The 25369-nt window shown below is 50.7% G+C and overlaps 1 protein-coding gene across 1 annotated transcript in view; it reads right to left on the minus strand.

The window, feature by feature from the left end:
- The window catches only part of LOC144610455 (bone morphogenetic protein 1-like), a 143158-nt gene that overhangs the window by 12264 nt on the left and 105525 nt on the right, over window positions 1-25369 (minus strand). The window contains exons 9-17 of the mRNA XM_078429180.1: window positions 21405-21520; window positions 18452-18554; window positions 17396-17512; window positions 13160-13305; window positions 9203-9398; window positions 6113-6238; window positions 3984-4144; window positions 2403-2583; window positions 976-1101 (exon numbers count right to left, since the gene is read on the minus strand). Of these exons, the coding sequence (XP_078285306.1) occupies window positions 976-1101; window positions 2403-2583; window positions 3984-4144; window positions 6113-6238; window positions 9203-9398; window positions 13160-13305; window positions 17396-17512; window positions 18452-18554; window positions 21405-21520 (1272 nt within the window). The remainder of the gene's footprint in view (window positions 1-975; window positions 1102-2402; window positions 2584-3983; window positions 4145-6112; window positions 6239-9202; window positions 9399-13159; window positions 13306-17395; window positions 17513-18451; window positions 18555-21404; window positions 21521-25369) is intronic.

Raw genomic sequence — 25369 nt, forward strand, 5'->3', positions numbered from 1 at the left:
CGTCAGTAAAGCCCCTCTCCTCAACCAGAGGTTCAATATCTGAAGTGCTCCCTTGATGTACAAGTGCGACATTATCAGCTGGATTTGGCACGTAGCCTTCCCAGTTAGCGATGAATGGTGGGGGAAGGAACTGCAGGTGCTGGTTTATACCGAAGACAAAGACACAAAATACTGGAGTAACTAAGCGGGCGGGACAGGCAGCATCTCTGGAGAGAAGGAATGGGTGACGTTTCGGGTCGAGACCCTTCTTCAGACTGAGAGTCAAGGGAGAGAGAGACACACAGAGATGAGGAAGTGTAAGATGTGAAGCAAGACATCAAAGGGGATGAGGCTCAAGGAAAATGTAGAATAGATCATTGCTAGCTAGGAGAAGGTGACAAGGAGGCAGACAGTGATAAAATTAAATCAAGGGGACGGTCAGACAAGGGGACACCTATCTCCAAACTCAAGACCGCGAGAGTGGCGGACAGTGGTGACGGATAAATTCTCCAGCAAAATTCGGGAGAATGGAATATCATTAGACGCTACAACCGTGTACAAGATGGAGCCCGGCCACCATCTCCCACCCGTCTTTGGTGCCGCTAGATTCACGCTCCACCTGCACTGCCTGAGGTCGCTGGGCTACACCTGACTGGATTCTGAGACAAAGGCCACCGAAGGGCGGTCACGGTGGCGCAGCGGTAGAGTTGCTGCCTTACAGCGAATGCAGCGCCGGAGACCCGGGTTCGATTCCGACTACGGGCGCTGTCTGTACGGAGTTTGTACGCTCTCCCCGTGACCTGCGTGGGGTTTTCTCCGAGATCTTCGGTTTCCTCCCACACTCCAAAGATGTGCGGGTTTGTAGGTTAGTTGGCTGGGTAAATGTAAATAATTGTCCGTAGTGGGTAGAGGATGGTGTTAGTGTGTGGGGATCGCTGGTCGGTACGGACCCGGTGGGCCGAAGGGCCTGTTTCCGCGCTGTATGTGTAAACTCACCTTCCTTGCAGTCGTGCTTGTTCTCGTGAAGCATGAAGCCACTGCGGCACTGGCAGGAATAACTCCCAAAGGTGTTGGCACACTCGTGTTGACAGCCGCCATTTTCCTTCGAACACTCATCCTTGTCTGGGGGGGGAAAGAAAGAGCGAAAATGGAGGTCACAGCCTCAGTACAATGGCAATCTCACACAGAGTCATCGTGCTGGACAGCATTGAAACAGGCCCTTCGGCCCACCTTGTCCATGCCAACCAAGTCGGCGTACCGGCCTAGTTCCCTTTGCCTGCATTTGGCCCGTATCCCTCTCAAGTCTTCCAATCCTTGTGTGTATGTTAGCTTCCTTACTGTCCTTCTTCAGTGAGAAGGGTGGTGAATCTGTGGAATTCTTTGCCACAGACGGCTGTGGAGGCCAAGTCCGTGGATATTGTTACGGTAGAGATAAATATATTTTTGATTAGTGCGGGTGTCAGAGGTTATGGGGAGAAGGCAGGAGAATGGGGTTAGGAGGGAGAGATAGATCAGCCATGATTGAATGGCGGTGTAGGCTTGATGGGCCGAATGGCCTAATTCGACTCCTATCCCTTATGACCTTATTAAATCAGAGGCGGCTTGTCAGGAAAGTCCCAGGAGAGGTAATTACTCGAGGACACAGACTGAAGACCACTGGCAAATGGAGGGGTATGAAGGTGAGACACACACAGAACTATAGATGCAGGAATCTGGAGTAGAAAATCAAGGTGTTGGATGAATTCAGTGGACGGACAACATCTGTGGAGGGGATGGACAGACGGTGTCTTGGGTCAGGATCCTTCTTCAGCCTAATGGAGCGGGGGGATGGGGAGAGAAAGGTGGGGGTGGGGCAAAGCCAGGCTTGTGATAGGTGGATACAGGTGATGGCAGATGGGTGGAGATAGCACGCTTGGCCAGGCCGACTTGCAATGCCGCCAGGCCTTCATGGCCAGGTCAACCACTCGACACCGACAACAACAGGGACTCGAAAATGGTGCCAAGTCTGGCCACTATCAGGATATCTTTATTTGTCATCCAAAAAACAAGTATTTTGGATGAGATTTCGTCACCCACAGTCCAACAATAAGCTCAATAAAATAAGCAAATTACACAACCCCAACCAGTACAAAACACACACAAAAAAAGAAACATCCATCACATGTACACTGTCTCAGTGTACGACCGCAACACACATGTACTCTATCTGAGATGCTGATCTAACATGTATCTAAGTGCCCATGTTTGGTGTTACTTGTACTGAACTGTACGCCAACATGAATTTCAGTGCATCTCTGTACATGAGAGAATAAAGTACCATTGAACCGTTGAGGTTTTAGGAGACGTGGGTTATAACTCTTCCAACGGGGGAAAGGAGGGAACCCCCAGGGGGAGGTGTTGTACGTGGCATTAACTGTACGTACCAGAGAAGAAGTGTGCCTTGAAACCTTTCTTTGAAACAGTGTTGTCGGATTTGAACTCGATCCGCATGTTATTGTACTGGGACGTGATCACCTCGGGTTTCTCAGGGCCACAGAACTTCCCATGAAGCTTGGAGTCGGCAGACAGCCCGCTGCGTACCTCCAAATAATCGTACTTGCACACCTGCAAACCAAGAGAGACCTCTGAGCAGATGAACAAAGCTTGCTTTCCCTCCCCATCCCCTCCCTCCCTCACCATCCCCTCCCTCCCTCTCTATCTCCTCCCTCACCATCCCCTCCCTCCCTCCCCATCCCCTCCCTCCCTCTCCATCTCCTCCCTCACCAACCCCTCCCTCCATCTCCATCCCCTCCCTCCCTCCCCCACCATCCCCTCCCTCCCTCTCCATCCCCTCCCTCCCCATCTCCTCCCTCACCATCCCCTCCCTCCCCATCTCCTCCCTCACCATCCCCTCCCTCCCTCTCCATCTCCTCCCTCTCCAACCCCTCCCTCCATCTCCATCCCCTCCCTCCCTCCCCCACCATCCCCTCCCTCCCTCACCAACCCCCCCCTCCCTCTCCATCCCCTCCCTCCCGCCCCCACCATCCCCTCCCTCCCTCACCAACCCCTCCCTCCCTCCCTCCCCATCCCCTCCCTCTCCATCCCCTCCCTCCCTCCCTCCACATCCCCTCCCTCCCTCCCTCCCCATCCCCTCCCACCCTCCCTCCCTCCCCATCCCCTCCCTCCCTCTCCCACCATCCCCTCCCTCACCATCCCCTCCCTCCCTCTCCATCCCTCCCTCCCTCCCCATCCCCTCCCTCCCTCTCCATCCCCTCCCTCCCTCCCTCCCCATCCCCTCCCTCTCCATCCCCTCCCCTTCCCAGTTCTCCCACCAGCCTTACTGTCTCCGACTACATTTCATCTGTTTGGTTTGTTGTTACCTTCTCCCAACAAACAATGATCTATTCTACATTTGCCTTGATCTCCATGAACTTTGTTGTTTTCACACCGTAGACTTCCTTATCTATACACTTCCTTATCTATGTACCGCCCACTCCCCTGACATCAGTCTGAAGAAGGGTCTCGACCCGAAACATCACCCATTCCTTCTCTCCAGAGATGCTGCCTGACCCGCTGAGTTACTCCAGCATTTTGTCTCTACCTTCGATTTGAACCGGCATCTGCAGTATTTTTGTTTCATTACAACATTCAGGTTTGTTAGACAAATGGGAGATTGGTTTTATAATTAACAAGGTGCACAAGGTTAAAGATAACTCTGGAGAAAGACAAAGATGAACGGCTAGAGACATTGATGAAGAATGAATTATTTCAAAGATGCATTCCCATTCTGTCGTGAGAATTAAAAAATGCTCGTTGTGCTGTGAATCTTTGAAACACTTTGGGTTTTCTCAGAGTGTTATCCAGTGCGTAATGTTAAGGCTTTGAATAAACCGACTTGTTGGAGAAACTCACCGCTGTTCTATGAGATGTTTTATTCTGTGTCTGTTCCTGTCTGTGATGGACCCCACATGAAGCTAGATTCAAGTACAAGTGAAATACAAAATGCCCTCTGATCGTATACTCACGTCATTGCCCTCCACCTCAAAGGACTCGAACTGCAGGGAAATGCGATACTGCGTTGGTGCCACCACCTGCCAGACGCAGTTCTTGTTGGGTGGGTATTCTTTGGGCCAGCCGGGGCTGGTTATGGAGCCGTTGAGCTTGGTCAGGAAGCCACCACACGCAGCTGCAGTTGGCAAAGCAGAAATTGGATGATACACCATCGGTGGTGCCTCAGGTGAGGTGATCTTCCAGGGTGCGCAGATACAGCCCAATTATACAGCACTAGGAAGGTCTAGCAATGAACACTGGACACTGAAGGCTTGGCATTCATTTATTATTCTGTTTCTTTATGGATTTTAATCTTTCCCTCCCAATTCATTCATCTTATCAAAACGTGTAAGATTATTAAGGGGTTGGACACGTTAGAGGCAGGAAACATGTTCCCAATGTTGGGGGAGTCCAGAACAAGGGGCCACAGTTTAAGAATAAGGGGTCGGCCATTTAGAACTGAGATGAGGAAAAACTTTTTCAGCCAGAGAGTTGTGAATCTGTGGAATTCTCTGCCTCAGAAGGCAGTGGAGGCCAATTCTCTGAATGCATTCAAGAGAGAGCTAGATAGAGCTCTTAAGGATAGCGGAGTCAGGGGGTATGGGGAGAAGGCAGGAACGGGGTACAGATTGAGAATGATTAGCCATGATCACATTGAATGGCGGTGCTGGCTCAAAGGGCCGAATGGCCTCCTCCTGCACCTATTGTCTATTATCTCGGCTCTCAGCTCCAAGCTATTATTCCCAACTCTTCCGATTCCTCCCTGCACTCCTGCACCCACCCACTTTCCAAATCTATCCTTGATCGGACTTTAGACGCAAAATGCTGGAGTAACTCAGCGGGTCAGGCAGCATCTCGGGAGAGAAGGAATGGGTAAGGTTTCTTATGGTGTCTCGACCCGAAACGTCACCCATTCCTTCTCTCCCGAGATGCTGCCTGACCCGCTGAGTGACTCCAGCATTTTGTGTCTACCTTCGATTTTAACCAGCACCTGCAGTTCTTTCCTACACTTGATCGGACTTTGCTGGCTTTACCTTGCACTGAACGTTATTTCCTTATCATGTATCTATGCACTGTAAACGGCTCGATTGTAATCATGTACGGTCTTCCTGTTGACTGGATAGCACGCAACAAAAGTTTTTTACTGCACCTCAGACAGTAAATTAACTGAATAACGTTTCTCATCAGTACAACCTTAGGCCGCAGCAGTGCAGTGATGTTTATGTTCCCCAGACTGGCAACCACGCAGTTCAGGGAAAGCACCAGTGCTGCTCCTTCCCTGACCTGCAGGAGCACGATTGTAACAGGGTGCTTTTATACGTTCAATGAGACCACAGGTAGGGGTTGCCAACTATCTCACTCCCAAATACGAGACAAGATGTCGTTACCGCCCCCGCGCCCCGCGTGACCTCACCCAGCCAGCGGCCAGTGCTCCCGCTCCACCAATGGCCGCCCAGGCCGCGAGGCGGGTTGCTATGCAACCTCCGTTAAACGAACACACTCCATTAGCCTACACTGTCCCGGCCTTCAGCGGCCCCCGGGCCTAATACGGGACAAGGGCGGTCCCGTACGGGGCAAGCCAATTTAGCCCAAAGTACGGGATGTCCCGGCTAATACGGGACAGTTGGCAACCCCTAACCACAGGATCCCAGTTACTTGGCCAACCGAACCCATGGGTCACCACATTGACTTTAGAGATACAGCGTGGAAACAGCCCACTCCAGCCCACTGGGTCCATGCCGACCAGCGATCACCCTGTACACACCAGCACTATCCCGCACACTGGGGACAATTTACAAATTATACCAGCCAATTAACCTGCACGTCTTTGGAGTGTGGGAGGAAAACCCGAGCTCCCGGTGAAAGCCCACAGTCACGGGGAGAACGTGCAAACTCCGTACAGTCAGCACACGTGGTCAGGATGGAACCCGGGTCTCTGGCGCTGTGGAGCAGCAGCTCAACCGCTGCGCCACCGTGCCGCCTAAGACCTAGTCCTTTAGGGGGTCTCATCAACGTACACCTTCCCCACGGTCACCCTCTCCACAAAAGCGCCCCGTTATGAATTCACATTCCGTTACGTTTCTGGGTGACGGCTCAGTCTTACCTTCACAGCTCCGTTTGTCGTTGGCGAGTTCGTAGCCGGGATCGCAGGCACATTTGTAGCTGCCCAGAGTGTTGACACAGCGCTGCTCACACCCTCCGTTGTCCGGCCTGGAACACTCGTCCACCTCTGCAGCAAGGACACAGAGGTCAGTGGCCGCAGTAACCGCGCAGAGCCCCTCACTGATTCCACACCCACCGCCAAAGCACAGCAAGGCACACTGACATACCCAGGGCACACGCAGGTACACACATTCACACACCCACACGTGTGCATAAACACACACACATGCACACCCACACACACACAACTCCTTTTCCCATTCCCAGACTGACCTTATTGGCCTGGACCTCCTCCATTGCCAAAGGAAGGCCACATGCAAACTGGAGGAACAGCACCTCATACTGAATGTGCAGGAAAGAACTGCAGATGCTGGTTTAAATCAAATGTAGACACAGAATGCTGGAGTAACTCAGCGGGACAGGCAGCATCTCTGGAGAGAAGGAATGGGCCACGTTTCGGGTCTAGACCCTTCTTCAGACTGATGTCAGGGGAGTTGGCGGTACAGAGATAAAATCTACATTTCTACATAAAATCTACATTTTATCCCAGCACTGCCCCCTCCCCTGACATCAGTCTGGGCCTCCACTGCCTTCTGTGGCAGAGAATTCCACAAATTAAGAATGTAAGAATAAGGGGTAGGCCATTTAGAACGGAGATGAGGAAAAACTTTTTCAGTCAGAGTTGTGAATCTGTGGAATTCTCTGCCTCAGAAGGCAGTGGAGGCCAATTCTCTGAATGCATTCAAGAGAGAGCTAGATAGAGCTCTTAAGGATAGTGGAGTCAGGGGGTATGGGGAGAAGGCAGGAACGGGGTACTGATTGAGAATGATCAGCCATGATCACATTGAATGGCGGTGCTGGCTCGAAGGGCTGAATGGCCTACTCCTGCACCTATTGTCTATTGTCTAAATTCACAACTTTCTGGGTGAAAAAGTTTCTTCTCACCTCAGTTCTAAATGGCCTTTTATTCTTAGACTGTGTCCCTGGTTCTGGACTCCCCCAACATTGGGAACATTTTTCCTGCATCTAGCTTGTCCAGTCCTTTTATGATTTTATACATCTCTATAAGATCCCCTCTTATCTTTCTAAACTCCAGTGAATACAAGCCTAGTCTTTCCAATCTTTCCTCATATGACAATCCCTCCATCCCAGGGATTAACCTGGCGAACCTAGGCTGCACTGCCTCAATAGCACGGATGTCCTTCCTCAAATTAGGTGACCAAAACTGCACACAGTTTTACTCTGAGGCTGTGCCCTCTGGTCCTAGACTCTCACGCTGGTGGAAACATCCTCTCCACATCCACTCTGTCCAGGCCTTTCTCTGCGTGTGTACGGGATCTCCCCGTGCTATTGAGGGCGTGCAGCGTAGGTTCACCAGGTTAAATCCCGGAATGGCAGGACTGTCATATGTTGAAAGCCTGGAGCGGCTAGGCTTGTATACATTGGAATTTAGAAGGATGAGAGGGGATCTTATCGAAACATATAAGATTATTAAGGGGTTGGACACGTTAGAGGCAGGAAACACGTTCCTGATGTTGGGGGAGTCCAGAACCAGGGACCACAGTTTAAGAATAAGGGGTAGGCCATTTAGAACTGAAATGAGGAAAAACCTTTTCAGTCAGAGAGTTGTGAATCTGTGGAATTCTCTGCCTCAGAAGGCTGTGGAGGCCAATTCTCTGAATACATTCAAGAGAGAGCTAGATAGAGCTCTTAAGGATAGCGGAGTCAGGGGGTATGGGGAGAAGGCAGGAACGGGGTAGTGATTGAGAATGATCAGCCATGATCACATTGAATGGCGGTGCTGGCTCGAAAGGCCGAATGGCCTCCTCCTGCACCTATTGTCTATTGTTTATTGTCTATTGATCGGGTACTTGCTGACGGTGGCAAACATGCTGAGTAGATCTGATGTATTCTCTAATTGCAATTGCATGGTGAGAACCACCAGGACAGCAACTTCCAGCTTCCTCGAGTATGCTGTGGTGATATTAAGATTCCAGACCCACCACATCACTTGACTGTTGGAAGATCTGTGGTTTGCAAGGGAACACTGAACAGTGCTCAGTGAGCACTGAACAGTGTATGCATCATCAATGTACAATCCCACCCTCACCGTCGGGACTGAACAGATGTCTATTCAGCTGACCATGCTGAACGGTTTCGAAGGCTGACGGTCCACATTCCACTGCACTGCGGGCCAAACGCTCTGGGCTTCCCGTGAGTTATATCCGAACCTAAGATGTGGCAGTCCACGATTCTCACTTCATGACTCATGTGGTATCTGGAGCAGCTCATTTAGTGTCTGGAGTCGCTCTGCCAGGCCTTTCCATCCACGTAGAATCTCACCGCAACGGGTACAACCTGTGCTCCACACAGCTCCGTGTTACTGCAGCCAAGGGCATCTTGGACCAAGCCCAAGTGGGGAAGAGCAAACTAATTCAGGACTGCAAAGCTAGACACAAAATGCTGGAGTAACTCAGCGGGTCAGGCAGCTCCTCGGGAGAGAAGGAATGGGTGACGTTTCGGGTCGAGGCCCTTCTTCAGACTGATGTTCAGGGGAGAGGGAGACACAGAGGTAAGGAAGAGTAGGCTGTGAAAAGAAGACATCAAAGGGGATGTGGCTGAAGGAAAATGTGGAATAAGTCATTGTTCGCTCGGAGAAGGTAACAATGAGGCATCCAGAGATAAAATTTAATCAGGGGGACAGTTAGACAGGACAGAGAACTAGGAAGGGGAAGAGACGGAGAGAGCAGGCAAGTAAGGCTATGCATTGATTCTCCATCTCAATACCTTATTCCCCCCCTGCACCCACACCCTTGTTAACATCAGCGGTCACTGGAAGCGAGTGTGACTGTCCTCTCCATAGGGTGGGACGCCTGTGCGTGACTTTGTTTAACGTGGGGAGACTGGTGCACAGACAGCCACCACATGGCCCTTGACACATCTAGGTCAGGATCAAGTGGCATGGAGTCCAAGACGACCGGGGACCCTTGTACATGAGCCATGAACAATGAACTATGGAGAGCAGACCCACCTTTGAAGAAGTTTGCAGAGAAGCCAGCTTTGTTGATGGAGCCGTCAGACACAAACTTCATCCACAGTTTGTTGGAGCTCGACTTGATGTCGTCAGGTTTATCATAACCACAATAACGACCGATCAGAGGGCTGTCTTCCGAGCTCCCATCACGCACCTCCAGGTAGTCATAGGCACAGCTATCGTGCCTCTCAATCTGCAGTGGAGAAATATGATTTAGTTACGTTGAGTTTCATTTGGAGATACGGCATGGAGATATGGCCAACCAGCAATATGGCCAACCCGTGCACTAGTCCCACCCTACACACCAGCGGCAGTTTTACAGAAGCCAATTAACCGACAAACCTGGAATGTGGGAAGAAACCGGAGCACCCGGAGAAAACTCACGCAGGTCACAGGGAGGATGTACAAACTCTGTACAGACAGCGCCCGTAGTCAGGATCGAACCCGGGTCTCTGGCGCTGTAAGGCAGCAACTCTACCAGTGCGATACCGTGCCACCCTGACTGGATGCATAGAACAAACGGCTCCAGGTGAGAGTGCATTCCTCATTAATTTGAGGTGGTGAGTATTCATAGGTAGATGGAGGGAGTGTAAAACAGTGCCCGACATCATGGGGTTAATTGACTGGGTAAATGTAAAAATTGTCCCTAGTGTGTGTAGGATAGTGTTAATGTGCGGGGATCGCTGGGCGGCACGGACCCGGTGGGCCGAAGGGCCTGTTTCCGCGCTGTATCTCTAAAAAATAAAATCTAAAAATTCCCTCAAGACCAACCCCACCTACTACTAAGGGTTCTGTGACAGAAATCCCCTGAGAACCATTCTCCAACTCTGGGCAAAACACCAAAAGAAATTTCAACAGAAGAAAGACACAAAATGCTGGAGTAACTCAGCGGGACAGGCAGCATCTCTGGAGGGAAGGAATGGGTGACGTTTCGGGGAGTGGAGACCCTTCTTCAGACACATCACCAATTACAATGCATCATAAACAAAGGGGGGAAAAAATGGTATCGTGTTGAGGATTGTATCAATCGGTGGCCTTGTTTCCAGCTGGGGTTTGGGGGAAGAGTGGCTGTAATTTGACAGTGCTTTACATTGGGATTGAATGTGAAACAGTTCAAAATTTGGATCTGCAAACTCGACGGAGAAGCTAAGGTCTGAGAACGGGATTAGTCACTGGTTAATGGGAGAAAACATTCAAAGGCATGACCCAGACAGGGAATAAAAACAGCTTTTTTCCACGAGCAGTAGCTCAGCTCAACAACCAAACATCTGTCGCCTCCATTTGCTCTGGTATTTTATTTCATTCTTCACACGTGTAAATGATAACACTTTGTTCGTCATTGTTTACTGTATGTCGTGTTGTTACTTGTGAGCAAAGCTCCAAGGCACATTCCTTATATGTGTATTTATTCACAAAATGCTGGAGTAACTCAGCAGGTCAGGCAGCATCTCAGGAGAGAAGGAATGGGTGACGTTTCGGGTTTCAGACTGAAGAAGGGTCTCGACCCGAAACGTCACCCATCCCTTCTCTCCTGAGATGCTGCCTGACCTGCTGAGTTACTCCAGCATTTTGTGAATAAACACCTTCGATTTGTACCAGCATCTGCAGTTATTTTCCTATACTTCCTTGTATGTGTACATACTTGGCGAATAAAATGTATTCAGTTCAATTCAATGGTTAGCAGTTCAAGAAACTATGTCCACGTTGCAAGGAAAAAAATGTTTTTAAGGCACAAAAGCCAAAAGTGATTCACCCGTGGTTGACCAGAGGAACTCGACACATACTTCCTAGCTTTGAGCAGCGGAATTGAAGGCATCCTGGGTTCATGTTGGGAGGATGGCTGGCTGGCTGGCGACAATGTGACTCTTACAGAAACATAGAAAACAGGTGCAGGAGGAGGCCATTTGGCCCTTCGAGCCAGCATCACCATTCATTGTGATCATGGCTGATCATCCACAATCTGTAACCCGTGCCTGCCTTCTCCCCATATCCCTTGATTCCACTAGCCCCTAAAGCTCTATCAAACTCTCTTTTAAATCCATCCAGTGAATCGGCCTCCACTGCCCTCTGTGGCAGAGAATTCCACAAATTCACAACTCTCTGGGTGAAACTCCACAAATTCACAACTCTCTGGGTGAAATTCCACAAATTCACAACTCTCTGGGTGAAACTCCACAAATTCACAACTCTCTGGGTGAAAAAGATTCTTCTCACCTTAGTTTTAAATGGCCTCCCCTTTATTCTTGGACTGTGTGGCCCCTGGTTCTGGACTCTCCCCCCCAACATTGGGAACATTGTTCCTGCATCCAGCTTGTCCAGTCCTTTTGGACTCGTCAGTCCAAAGCATGCACCCAACTAATAAAGGGGATCCGTAGAATCAGAATCAGAATCAGAATTACCTTTATTATCATCCAAAAAAACCAAGTCCTTTGGACGAGATTTCGTCACCCACAGTCCAACAATAAGAGCAATAAAATAAGCAATTACACACACAACCACAAACCAACACAAAACAAAAAAAAGAAACATCCATCACAATGAGTCTCCTCCAGTCACCTCCTCACTGTGATGGAAGGCCAGAATGTCTCTTCTCTTCCCCTGCCGTCTTCTCCCGCGGTCAGGATGTTGTAGTTGCCACGTTCCAGGCCGCGCCGGACGGTGAAAGGTCCGCAGCGGGCCGACCCAAGCCCCGCGATCCGGGGCGGGTGAAGACCCTGCCGCTGCACGTCGGGGCAGTCGGGGCTCCCGACATTGAAGCCCCCGCTGGGCGGAGAAAAATCCCGCGGCCTATTCCAGGAGGCCGCGCTGGACGGTGAAAGGTCCGCGGCGGGCCGACCCAAGCCCCACGATCCGGGGCGGGCGAACACGCTGCCGCTGCCGGAGCTCCCGATGTCGGCCCCCACCCAGTGGGCTGCGAGCTTCCGACGTCCACGCGACCCGCGCCGAAGCCTCCGGAGGCGAGTCGCAGCCGCTCCCGCAGCATCCGAAGGCAGCCAGCTCCGCAGATGGTAAGTCCGGTCCGCAGGCTCTGCGAACCAGAGCCCCAGGTGGTCCCAGCTGGAGGCCGCCAGCTCCAGGAGTTTGGCCGATGGTAGGCCGCAGCGTGAACGGAGACACCACCCAGAAAACAAAGGTCGGGTCTCCGTTCGGAAGGGACAATTTTACGGTCCCCCCCCCCAACACATAGTACACAACCACAAAAAACACTACATCACATCTAAACAATAGACAATAGACAATAGACAATAGACAATAGGTGCAGGAGTAGGCCATTCAGCCCTTCGAGCCAGCACCGCCATTCAATGCGATCATGGCTGATCACTCTCAATCAGTACCCCGTTCCTGCCTTCTCCCCATACCCCCTCACTCCGCTATCCTTAAGAGCTCTATCCAGCTCTCTCTTGAAAGCATCCAACGAACTGGCCTCCACTGCCTTCTGAGGCAGAGAATTCCACACCTTCACCACTCTCTGACTGAAAAAGTTCTTCCTCATCTCCGTTCTAAATGGCCTACCCCTTATTCTTAAACTGTGGCCCCTTGTTCTGGACTCCCCCAACATTGGGAACATGTTTCCTGCCTCTAATGTGTCCAATCCCCTAATTATCTTATACGTTTCAATAAGATCCCCCCTCATCCTTCTAAATTCCAGTGTATACAAGCCCAATCGCTCCAGCCTTTCAACATACGACAGTCCCGCCATTCCGGGAATTAACCTAGTGAACCTACGCTGCACGCCCTCCATAGCAAGAATATCCTTCCTCAAATTTGGAGACCAAAACTGCACACAGTACTCCAGGTGCGGTCTCACCAGGGCCCGGTACAACTGTAGAAGGACCTCTTTGCTCCACACCACAACCAAGACAAAAAACAACAACAAAACACAAAGACAAACGGACCGCAGGTAAGCCGCAGCTGCCCGGGCAACGCCGCCATTTTAGAAAGGGGATGCCTTACCTCAAACGACTGAAAGGTCAGTCCCACGTGGAAGGTGTCGGAGACTCTGATCCTCCAGATGCAGACCTTAGAGGGGCGGTAGTCGTCGGGGTAGTTGGGAGACTGGATCTGCCCCAGATCTTTGCTGATGTCCCCCCCGCAGATGGCTGGCGTTGAGAGGAGACATAAATGGAATAAACTGAGCGCTTATCGTGTGACGTCACGTCACTGAAATCAATAACTACAGCATTCACAGCTAAATGACCACCAGCCAAAGCTCCAGGCAACGAAGATTGAAAACAGGGTGGTGAATCTGTGGAACTCATTGCCACAGACGGCTGTGGAGGCCAAGTCAGTGGCAGAGATAGATAGATTCTTGATTCGGCCCATTAAGTCTACTCCGCCATTCAATCATAATAATAATAATAATAATAATGCATTACATTTATATAGCGCTTTTCATACACTCAAAGACGCTGTACAGGGATTTAGAGAACATAGGGAAGTGAATAAACAGATAAATAAGTAAACGAACGGAGAAAGGAGACAGAAGGTGAGGTGACCTTCAGTGGTTGAAGGCAGTACTGAACAGGTGAGAGTTCAGTGATGTTTTGAATGTGGTGAGTGTGGAGGAGTCTCTGACGGTTTGGGGTAGTGAGTTCCATAGGGTGGGAGAAAGCCCTGTCCCCCCAGGATCTGAGTTTGGTCCGGATGTTGGGGGATAGGAGATTGGCAGCGGCAGAGCGGAGGGTGCAGGTGGGAGTGTGCCTGTGGAGGAGGTCGGTCAGGTAGGATGGGGCCAGGTTATGGAGGGCTTTGTAGGTCATGAGGAGGATTTTGTACTGGATTCTCTGGGGGATGGGGAGCCAGTGGAGTTTGTAAAGGACGGGGGTGATATGGTCACGGATCGGGGTGTGGGTGAGTAGACGGGCAGCGGAGTTTTGAATGTATTGAAGTTTACTGACCATGGCTGACCTATCTCTCCCTCTCAACCCCATTCTCCTGCCTCCTCCCCATAACCCCTGACACTCGCAGGCAGCATCTCTGGAGGACATGGATGGGTGACGAAAGACAATAAGTGCTGGAGTAACTCAGCTGGTTGGTTAGGCAGCGTCTCTAGAGAACATGGATAGGAGACGTTTCAGGTTGGGTCTGTTCTTCTGACTGTTCCCCAGCACTTTGTGTGTGTCTTGTACTGTAAAACGGCATCTGCAGTTCATTTTTGGACATTGATTTGCTCTTGGTCCCGTTTATTTTCTCAATCGGCCGCGTTTGTGGCGGCGCCTAACGGCTGCGGCTTGCTAGCAGTCTGTTCGTCTTTTTTCCTTTTTTTTTTGTTGTGTGTTGGTGTTGGGATGGTTTTTGTATTTTTTTTTGGTTGTGTATGTGTGGGGGGTGGTGGTGTGTGGGGGGTGGTGGTGTGTGGGGGGTGGTGGTGTGGGTGGGGGGGTGGTGGGGGGGTGGGGGAAACTTTTCTCTTCCTCACGGCGCGGGGTGCGGCTCGGCTGCGGGGCCTAACATCGCCCGGTGCGGCTTGGCCGCTGGACTTAACAGTGCCCGGTGTGGCTCGGCCGCGGGACTTTTCATCGCCTGGTGCGGCTCGGCTGCGGGACTTTACATCGCTGGTGCGGCTTGGCCGCTGGACTTAACAGTACCCAGTGCAGCTCGGCCGCGGGACTTTACATCGCCCGGTGCAGCTCGGCCGCGGGACTTTTCATCGCTGGTGCGGCTCGGCCGCGGGACTTAACATCGCCCGGTGCGGCTCGGCCACGGGACTTAGCTGCGCAAGGCTTGGTTGCGGGGCCTTTCATCGCCCGGCTCGGCCGCGAGACGTTTCAGCGCCCGGTGCGATTTGGCCGCGGGGACTTCCATCCCCTTGCGGGGACTGTGCGGGACGGTCGGGGATGAGCTGTCTGTCCGTGGGCGTGGGGAAGAGAGTGGAAATTTTGTTGCCTCCATCACAGTGAGGGGGTGTTTGGAGTCACTGTGATGGACGTTTGTGTTGGGGCTATGTGTCTTGTGTTCTTTTTTTCTATGACTGCTATGTAGTTTCGTTCGGTACTTCGGTACCGAATGACAAATAAAGCTCTGTTATACTGTTATACTATTATGTCCCTGCAGAATGACGGTCACGGTGACGGGCTTCACAGGACAGCGCAAGGACTGTGTTGGCCAGCAGAGGGAGATCCCGAGGTCTCTTGTGGCTTAATTGTATTGCAGGGTTAAACAAAGCCCTCTCTCCGAGGGGAATGCACAATTTAACATGGAAAGAGCTTTTGAAATTAACTTGTCCTGAATTCTTCCCTCCTCCACCTCCTCCCAACCCTATGTTGTAGTTCCAGCGGCAGCCCTGACCACATCAGCATCCATATCAGCGCAAGAGTTGCTGCCTTACTGGGCTTGCGGGCGCTGTCTGTGCGGAGTTTGTACGTTCTCCCCGTGCCCGCGTGGGTTATCTCCGAGATCTTCGGTTTCCTCCCGCACTCCAAAGACGTACAGGCTTGTAGGTTTATTGGCTTGGGTTTGTACACTTGGTATAACTGTGAATTGTCCCGAGTGTGTGTAGGCTTGTGTTAATGTGCGGGGATCGCTGGTCGGTGTGGACTCGGTGGGTCGAAGGGCCTCTTTCTGCGCTGTGTCTCTAAACTAAACTACCCTCCTTGCTGCCTCGGCAAGGCCACCAACATAATCAAGGACCAGTCTCACACCGGTTGGTCACTCCCTCGACTTCTACCAGGCAAGAGGTACAGAAGTTTGAAAATGCACACCTCCAGAATCAGGGATCGTTTCTTCCCAGCTGTAATCAGTCAACTGAACCATCCTCTCACCAACTAGAGAGCAGTCCTGACTTCCCATCTACCTGATTGGAGATCTTCAAACTATCTTCAATCAGACTTTACTAGACTTTGTCTTGCACAAAACATTATTCCCTGTATCTTGCATCCGTACACTGTGGACGGCCTGATTGTAATCATGTACAGTCTTTTCCTGGACAGGTTCTCCAGAGATGCGGACTGGCCTGCTGAGTTACTCCAGCACATCGTATCTTATCTTCAATGGAACTGTTCATTGATCACTCTGGCTGTAAGACTTTAGTGGCTGTGTGCGTAACTCTGGAATCTCTTCATCCACGTCCAGTCTCCGTGTCAAGAACAGATGCAGCCTGTGGACTCGTTGGGTTGTGTGAACCCTCGTCCAGCTGTGACTCCGTGGGTTTCTTGCCAACGAACATCTGCCGCAGGGCGTGAAGCTTACAGGCCAGAGCTTCCTCTGGGAGGCCCACTCCCTCAGCCGATTATCAGCAGAGTGCAAGTTAGCCTTCCATTGGCACATGTCCTGCCCCAGGAATTATCAATGGAAGTTACCAGTGAGTCCAGGGAGGAAGGGAGGCAGACACCAGCTGAGGGGTAGCATTATCCAAACATTAGATCAACACAACTCCCTTTAGGACAACACCCACCAAACCACAATCAAGTTTTAGTTTTGTAGGAAAGAAAACTGCAGATGCTGGTTTAAATCGAAGGTAGACACAAAATGCTGGAGTAACTCAGCGGGTCAGGCAGCTTCTCTGGAGAGAAGGAATGGGTGACGTTTCGGGTCGAGACCCTTCTTCAGACTGATGTCAGGGGATGGGGCGGGACTAAAAGTATTTCCCCTGACTGGTTAGCACGCAACAAAAGCTTTTCCCTGTACCTCAGTACACGTGACAATAAACTAAAACTGAAACGGATTTTTCTTTTACCAAAGTCATTTAAACTACAAACCTGCACACCTTTGGGATGGGAGAGAAAACCGGAGCAACTTCGGCCTACCGGGTCCGTGCCAACCAGCGGTCCCCGTACATTAACACTATCCCTCACCCACTAGGGCCAATTTTTACATTTACCAAGCCAATTGACCTACATACCTGCACGTCTTTGGAGTGTGGGAGGAAACCGAAGATCTCGGAGGAAACCCAGGCGGTCACGGGGAGAACGTACAAAATCCGTACGGACGGCGCCCGTAGTCGGGATCGAACCCGGGTCTCCGGCGCTGCATTGGCTGTAAGGCAGCAACTCTACCGCTGCGTCAGAAAAATAACATCTTTGCCTGTGGGATTCTCGTTGACACATGATTTAACCACAACGGCCTGTCTGAGGAAGGGTCTCGACCCGAAACGCCACCCATTCATTCCTTCTCCCCAGAGATGCTGCCTGTCCCGCTGAGTTACTCCAGCGCTTTGTGTCTGCCCTGATATCGCGCCTTTGCTGCAGTTACCTTCGTAGACGGCGGAGAAACCTTTGCCAACCCAGCTGCTGCTGCTTCGGAACTCAATCCACAGCCGGCTGTCCGTCGAGATGAGAGAAGGGGGAATTTTATCACCACAGAATCTACCTGGAAAACAGGACGTGTCAGAGACTGAATCATTTCACAAACGGATATGGAATATAACAACATGTTTCTCGTTCTCACCCTACAAACAGCTAACAAATGGCCTGTTTCCTTTATCATTGTTACTTTTTTTGCACATCTTTTAAAAAGTGTTCTTTATCTCTCCACATCGCCATCCATTTCTCTCATTTCCCTTATCCCGAACCAGTCTGAAGAAGGGTCTCGACCCGAAACCTCACCCATTCCTTCTCTCCAGAGATGCTGCCTGTCCCGCTGAGAACATGAGAAGCAGGCGTCACGGAGTCACTGGGAGATAGAGCATGGACACAGGCTCTTCGGCCTACTGAGCCCACGCTGGCCATCAAATCACCCCTTTACACTAATCCCGCACTAATCTGATCCAACTTTATTCTCTCCACATTACCAATTGCTCCAGATTCTAAATCTCGCCGGTACAAAAGGGGCAATTTACAGCAGTCAGTTAACATGCCAACCCACGTGTTTTAAGGAAGACCGGAGCACCCGGAGGAAACCCACGCGGTCACAGGGAGAACGTGCAAACTCCACACAGACAGCACCCGAGGCCAGGATCGAACTCGGGTTCCCAGGGCAGAGTGGTCAGCAGCTCAACAAGCTGAGCCACTGTGCTGCCCATCTCACCCTCCCAGTCTGCTCTGCCCCTCATCAAGACCGCAGCTGGTCTTCCACCTCAGTGGCCCCTTTCACACGTAACTTGACTTCCAAAATATCCAGACACGGATCCTACTCTGTTTTTAGTTCAATTGAGTTTGCACAACCCTCTGGGACAGAGAATGACAGAGGTCCACCACCCTCTGAATGAGGAAATATTTCCTCTTCTCATCCCCAGGGAGAAGACTAAGGTGAGAACAAGAAGGTTCAGCAGGGCAGAGAGAAACACAGTCAGGTCTGGGTTGTTCCTACCACGCAGTGATGCCTTCTTCCAGTACCCATCACGGACTTCCACGTAGTCGTACCAACACAGCCGGCTCCGGAATGTGTCCATGGCCGTGAAATTTAAAATAATCTGGAAGACAAAGATTATTTTGTAATCAGAGTAACTCAGCGGGTCAGGCAGCATCTGTGGAGAACATGGATAGGTAACGTTTCACAGAGTGCTGGAGTAACTCAGCGGGTCAGGCAGCATCTCTGGAGAGACGTAATGGGTGGCGTTTCGGTTCGAGACCCTACTTCAGAGTGGGTGACGTTTCGCGACAAAATCCCTCTTCAGAAAGGATCCTCAGAAGATCCTCAGAAGATCTTCAGAAGGGTCTCGACCCGAAACGTCACCCATTCCTTCTATCCAGAGATGCTGCCTGAGTTACTCCAGCATTTTATGTCCATCCTACGGCAGGGATGTCTCTGATTTGCAGCCTGGACTAGGAGTATTTACTGTTGCACCTCGACACTGTTTGCTGAAATCAGCCAAGGCTCTCGTCCAGGATTTTTCCCAACTCAGCTCAGATCTACACCATTCACTTCACAATGGAACTGGGGAACACAGAACAGTACAGCACAGGGACAGGTCCTTCAGCACACAATGGCTGCACCAAACATGATGCCATGATAAACTAATCTCACCTGCCTGCACATGATCCATATTCGTCCATTCCCAGCATATCCATGTGCCTATCTGAGAGCCCCTTAATTGTAACCATTACATCTGCCTCCACCACCATCCCTGGTGGCACATTCCAGGCACCAACCACTCTCCACGTCAAATAATCATGTTTGGAACATCTCCTTTCAACTTTGCCCCTCTTAACCCAGAGTAGGGGAATCAAGAACCAGAGGAGGTAGGTTTAAGATGAAGGGGGAAAAATTTAATGGGAACCTGAGGGGCAACCTTTTTTTACACAAAGGGTGGTGGGTGTTTGGAGCAAGCTGCCAGATGAGGTAGTTGAGGCAGGGACCATTGCAAAGTTTAAGAAACATTTAGACAGGTACATGTATAGGACAGGTGGGACTAGTGTAGATGGGGCATGTTGGTGCGTGTGGGCAAGGTGGGATGAAGGGCAATAGACAATAGACAATAGGTGCAGGAGGAGGCCATTCGGCCCTTCGAGCCAGCACCGCCATTCAATGTGATCATGGCTGATCATTCTCAATCAGTACCCCGTTCCTGCCTTCTCCCCATACCCCCTGACTCCGCTATCCTTAAGAGCTCTATCTAGCTCTCTCTTGAATGCATTCAGAGAATTGGCCTCCACTGCCTTCTGAGGCAGAGAATTCCACAGATTCACAACTCTCTGACTGAAAAGGTTTTTCCTCATCTCCGTTCTAAATGGCCTACCCCTTATTCTTAAAATGTGGCCCCTTGTTCTGGACTCCCCCAACATTGGGAACATGTTTCCTGCCTCTAACGTGTCCAACCCCTTAATAATCTTACACGTTTCAATAAGATCCCCTCTCACCCTGTTTCCACGCTGCATGACTCTATGAGCCATGCCTTCTAGTCTTTGACATTTCCACTCTGGGACCATCGACCCCATCTATAGCAGGATTCAAGAGATTCTTGTCACCACATTGAAGGGACGGTGGGACATTAAAGACAGTAGTTGGACTCAAAGTCAAGGACCCAAGATCAAGATAACATGACAGCAACCAGTTTCTATTATGCTCCTCTTTGTTAGCAGGTTCTGCCTTCCAGAGTGTGGAATAACCTGAAAAGTAGAGAGGAAACATTGCCACAGATGATTTTTTGTGTGAATGACTGTGTTGTCTCAACCCCGTCACTGAAGTAAACTATAGTCATGACTCATTGGGGTGGATTTCCGCTGGGATACTGACTGATCACTGAGCGTGGGACACCAGTTACTCTGTTTCTCCAAGGCACCAAGCCCTCTGGCAAATGGGAAGGCAGGAACGGAGAAGACAGATGACGATAGACAATGGACAATAGACAATAGACAATAGGTGCAGGAGGAGGCCATTCAGCCCTTCGAGCCAGCACCGCCATTCAATGTGATCATGGCTGATCATTCTCAATCAGTACCCCGTTCCTGCCTTCTCCCCATACCTCCCCCGACTCCGCTATCCTTAAGAGCTCTATCTAGCTCTCCCTTGAATGCATTCAGAGACTTGGCCTCCACTGCCTTCTGAGGCAGAGAATTCCACAGATTCACAACTCTGACTCGCTGACCCGCTGAGTTCCTCCAGCACTTTGTGCTTTTGCTCAAGATGCCAGCGTCTGTGGTCCCTCCCTGGGGCTGTACGTTATTCAGCGAACCAAGGAAATCATTGTGGCTCAGATTTGGAAACACTCCCTATGTGGGAGGATAGTCTGGGTTTGCAGTTATTACAGCCTGACTGTGTGGAGTTTGCAGATGTGTTCTGAGAATCACACATGGGTTCCAGGGTTGATAAACGTCCAATAACCTGGGATTGTGGGGGTGACAGTATCCTCATGGGGGTTGCCTGAAGAAGGGTCCCGACTAAGGTTGCCAACTTCCTCACTCCTAAATACGGGATAACGTCACCGCCCCGCGCCCCACGTGACCTCACCCAGCCAGCGGGAGCACGTGGCCGCTGGCTGGGTGAGGTCACGTGGGGCGCGGGGCGCGGGGCGGTGACGTCGCCCTTTGTCCCTTATTTGGGAGTGAGGAAGTTGGCAACCCTACCGATGCGGGGCAAGGGCGGTCCCGTACGGGACAAACTAATTTAGCCCAAAATACGGGATGTCCCGGCTCATACGGGACAGTTGGCCAACCCTAGTCCCGACCCGAAATGTCATCTGTCCATCCCCTCCACAGGTGCTGCCTGACCTGCTGAGTTCCTCCTGCACTTTGTGCTTTGCTCATGGTTCCAGCATCTGCAGTCTGGGAGGCCCCCATGGGGATGTACATTGTTCAACCAACCAAAAGCGGAAGACTCCTACCTTCTCTCCAGGAGTGACCGATATTCTCCACACACAATGTGTAAACGATGAATATCCATTTGGAAAACCAGGAGAAGAAAAGTTTCCCATGGAGTCTTGAAGGGTATCCCCACAGGCTGTTGGAACACAACAGAAAGACCTCTGTTATTCCTTGGTTTGAAACAAATATCTTTTTTGTCATTACTGTTAGGAAGCAGATACCAGATCCAGTCAGGTATCTGACCTGCAGGGGTTAACGGCCGAAGAATTGATTGCTAATCATTGTTATAGAAACATAGAAACATAGAAAATAGGTGCAGGAGGAGGCCATTCGGCCCTTTGAGCCAGCACCGCCATTCATTGTGATCATGGCTGATCATCCACAATCAGTAACCTGTGCCCAACCTCTCCCCATATCCCTTGATTCCACTAGCCCCTAGTTCTATCTAACTCTCTCTTAAATCCACCCAGTGATTTGGCCTCCACTGCCCTCTGTGGCAGAGAATTCCACAAATTCACAACTCTCTGGGTGAAAAAGTTCCTTCTCACCTCAGTTTTAAATGGCCTCCCCTTTATTCTTAGACTGTGTGGCCCCTGGTTCTGGACTCGCCCAACTTTGGGAACATTTTTCCTGCATTTAGTTTGTCCAGTCCTTTTATAATTTTATGTGTCTCTATAAGATCCCCCCTCATCCTTCTAAATTCCAGTGAATACAATTGTTATGAGCAGTTTATTTCTTCAGTAAATTTCTTGCGGGTCTGATGAGGTCGGACTTATTATTGTCTGCACCAAAAACTTAACTATTGCATTTACAGGATGGAGATTGACAACGTCATGATCTGGTGTCAAGACAACAACCTTTCCCTCAATGTCAGACGGACAATGGAGATATCACAATAATCAATCACAATAATACTTTATTAGCCAAGTATGTTTTTGCCGTACAGTCATAACAATAAAAAGCAGCAGGACACACAGAATACATGTTAAAATGAACATCCAGTGACTCCTCCACATTCCTCACAGTGATAGAAGGTGAAAAATAGTTCAATCTCCTCCCTTCTTTGTCCTCCAGCGGTCGGGGGCCTCGAACCTTCCGTAGTCGGGACGATCTTGACTCCCGTAGCCGGGGGTCGGGCCTTCCTCGTCGGGGCGATCCAGCTCCTGCATCGGTGGGGGGGGAGTTCTCAGCTCCCCCGTGCCGGACGATCTACCCCGGGTCGGGTCGACTTCAGGAAGCAAAGCAGTACACATACCCCAGCTTGCATTGAGGGTAAAGTAGAAATGGTTGAAGGCTTCAAATACCTAGGAGTAAATATCGCTTAGACCATACTGAAGTAATGGCCACAAGAGCACAGCAACGCCTCTACTTCCTTAGAAGGCTTCGGAAGGCTGGATAGAGCTCTTAAGGATAGCGGAGTCAGGGGGTATGGGGAGAAGGCAGGAACGGGGTACAGATTGAGAATGATCAGCCATGAACACATTGAATGGCGGTACTGGCTCGAAGGGCTGAATGGCCGTCCTCCTGTACCTATTGTCTATTGTCTATAAGTTCTGTATGTCCACAATAACTCTCACCACCTTCTACGCCGTGGAAAACATTTTATCGGGATGCATCACAGCGTGGTTTGGGAACAGCTCCATCCAAGGCCGCAAGAAATTGCAGAGAATTGTGGACACAGTCCAGACCATCACGCAAACCAACCTCCCTTCCATTGACTCCATCTACACCTCACGCTGCCACGGCAAGGCCAGCAGCCCAGACCATCACGCAAACCAACCTCCCTTCCATTGACTCCATCTACACCTCACGCTGCCTCGGCAAGGCCAGCAGCATCATCAAGGACCAGTCTCACCCCGGTCACCCCCTCTTCTCCCCTCTCCCATTAACGCAGGAGGTATAGACGTGTGAAAATGCACACCTCCAGATTCATGGACACTATCTTCCCAGCTATTATTGGGCAACTGAACCATTCTATCAACAACGGAGATGAGGAAGAACTTTTTCAGTCAGAGAGTGGTGAAGGTGTGGAATTCTCTGCCTCAGAAGGCAGTGGAGGCCAGTTCGTTGGATGCTTTCAAGAGAGAGCTGGATAGAGCACTTAAGGATAGCGGAGTGAGGGGGTATGGGAAGAAGGCAGGAACGGGGTACTGATTGAGAGTGATCAGCCATGATCGCATTGAATGGCGGTGCTGGCTCGAAGGGCTGAATGACCTACTCCTGCACCTATTGTCTATTGTCTATTGTCCTGAGCTGTTATCTACCTCATTGGGAATTATGAACTTGGATGCCAAGATCCAATACATAAATGCTGTTAAGGGTCTTGCTATTAGTTGTACATTTCCACATCTCAGATGAACACACTGCAAGTGACAGCGATGGATGCTGGCCGTTCTTTAAATATGCCTACCCAGATCATACAGCCAAAACAATCCTTCACCTTCAACACATCATGTTCTTTATGGAGTGATCCACCTAGTATGGACTGCCAGACTAAATAAATACAGGCAGTGGAAGCACAATCGCACGCGCGCTGTGGAACTGCGGGCCGCAAGTACTGTCAAGAGGCCGGGGGTAAGTGAGATCAGAACATTAGTCGGTCAAAGCAAACAACCGAGCAAGCTGGTGCCTGCGTCTGATCAGTGGAAGGAGGTAAATTAAAACAAGTGGTGAAGCCGCTGCAGATTCCAGGAAACTCCATTCTCCGTGAGGGAGGCAGAGATAGGCCAAGTATTTGACAAACGACAGCATCTGCCTGTCGCACCGAGCCAAGCATCTGGAGAGCACATGGGAAAACAGCTCAACCTGCCCCAGCTGCTGGCTGCACCTCGGCATCAGGAGGGCCGGGACGTGGGGGTCGGTGGGTGGGGGGGTTATCGAGTCAACTCAGCCACATCGCGGCATCGCATGCAAATCACAACTCTGTTCCATGGGTCCTGATCTCCTCGATTTGTGGCAGGGGTTCAGATGAGAGAGAGAGGAGGAGAGAACAGCAACATGCAGTGGAATCAGAAGTGGAAAAGCAAACAATGGCAGCAATGGACAAAATAATATTTTGGCCATTTTCTCTTCTCCCCAAAGAGCAGGATCTTGCAGGGAGTGATGATTGCACTGAAAGTGTCCGCACGCTACATCAGACACGAGGCAGGAATTCACCGGCATGTGGAGTTTGGCCGAGATATCCAGATCCCGCCCCACCTCACAACATCGCAATCCCTCACTTGTTAGATACCGTTTAGATACTTTTTAGGGTGAAACCAAGGAGGACCTTGGTTCCGATTGTGGATGATCAGCCATGATCACAATGAATGGCGGTGCTGGCTCGATGGACCGAATAGCCTCCTCCTGCACCTATTTTCTATGTTTCTATGTTTCAATCCTGACCACGGTTGCTGTCTGTATGGAGTTTGCACGTTCCCCCCGTGACCTGCGTGGGGTTTCTCCGGGATCTCCGGTTTCCTCCCACGCTCCAAAGAGGTCTATAAGGCTTGGTGTAATTGTAAGTTGTCCCGGGTGTGTGTGTAGGATAGTGTTCTGTGCGGGGATGGGGTGGGTGAGGGGCTGGGTAGGCGGGTGGAGTGAAAGGTAAGAACCAGACAAACTCTGCCCCTGTTCTGGCAGATGAGGGGGCTGGGGACGAGCGGAGAAGAACTACGGAGGATAACGGAGACTGGGGTGAGAGTGGAGCAAACAGGTTCTGTTGGGTCCACAATTACTCCTTAATAAATTTACAAACATACATACAATTCAAGGGATGAACAGGCGATTCCACCAGAACCGTGTTTCACACATTACACAGGCACACAGATGAGAAAGTCATAGAGACACTCAGCATGGAAACAGACCTACAGGCCAGTGTGTGCAAGCTGACCAAGATGCCCCATCTGCGCTAGCTAGGGTCGCCAACAGTCCCGTATTAGCCGGGACATCCCGTATTTTGGGCTACATTAGTTTGTCCCGTACTTGTCCCATATTAGTAGGGTTG

This window comes from Rhinoraja longicauda, chromosome 36, assembly GCF_053455715.1.
Source record: "Rhinoraja longicauda isolate Sanriku21f chromosome 36, sRhiLon1.1, whole genome shotgun sequence".
Lineage (NCBI taxonomy): Eukaryota > Metazoa > Chordata > Chondrichthyes > Rajiformes > Arhynchobatidae > Rhinoraja > Rhinoraja longicauda.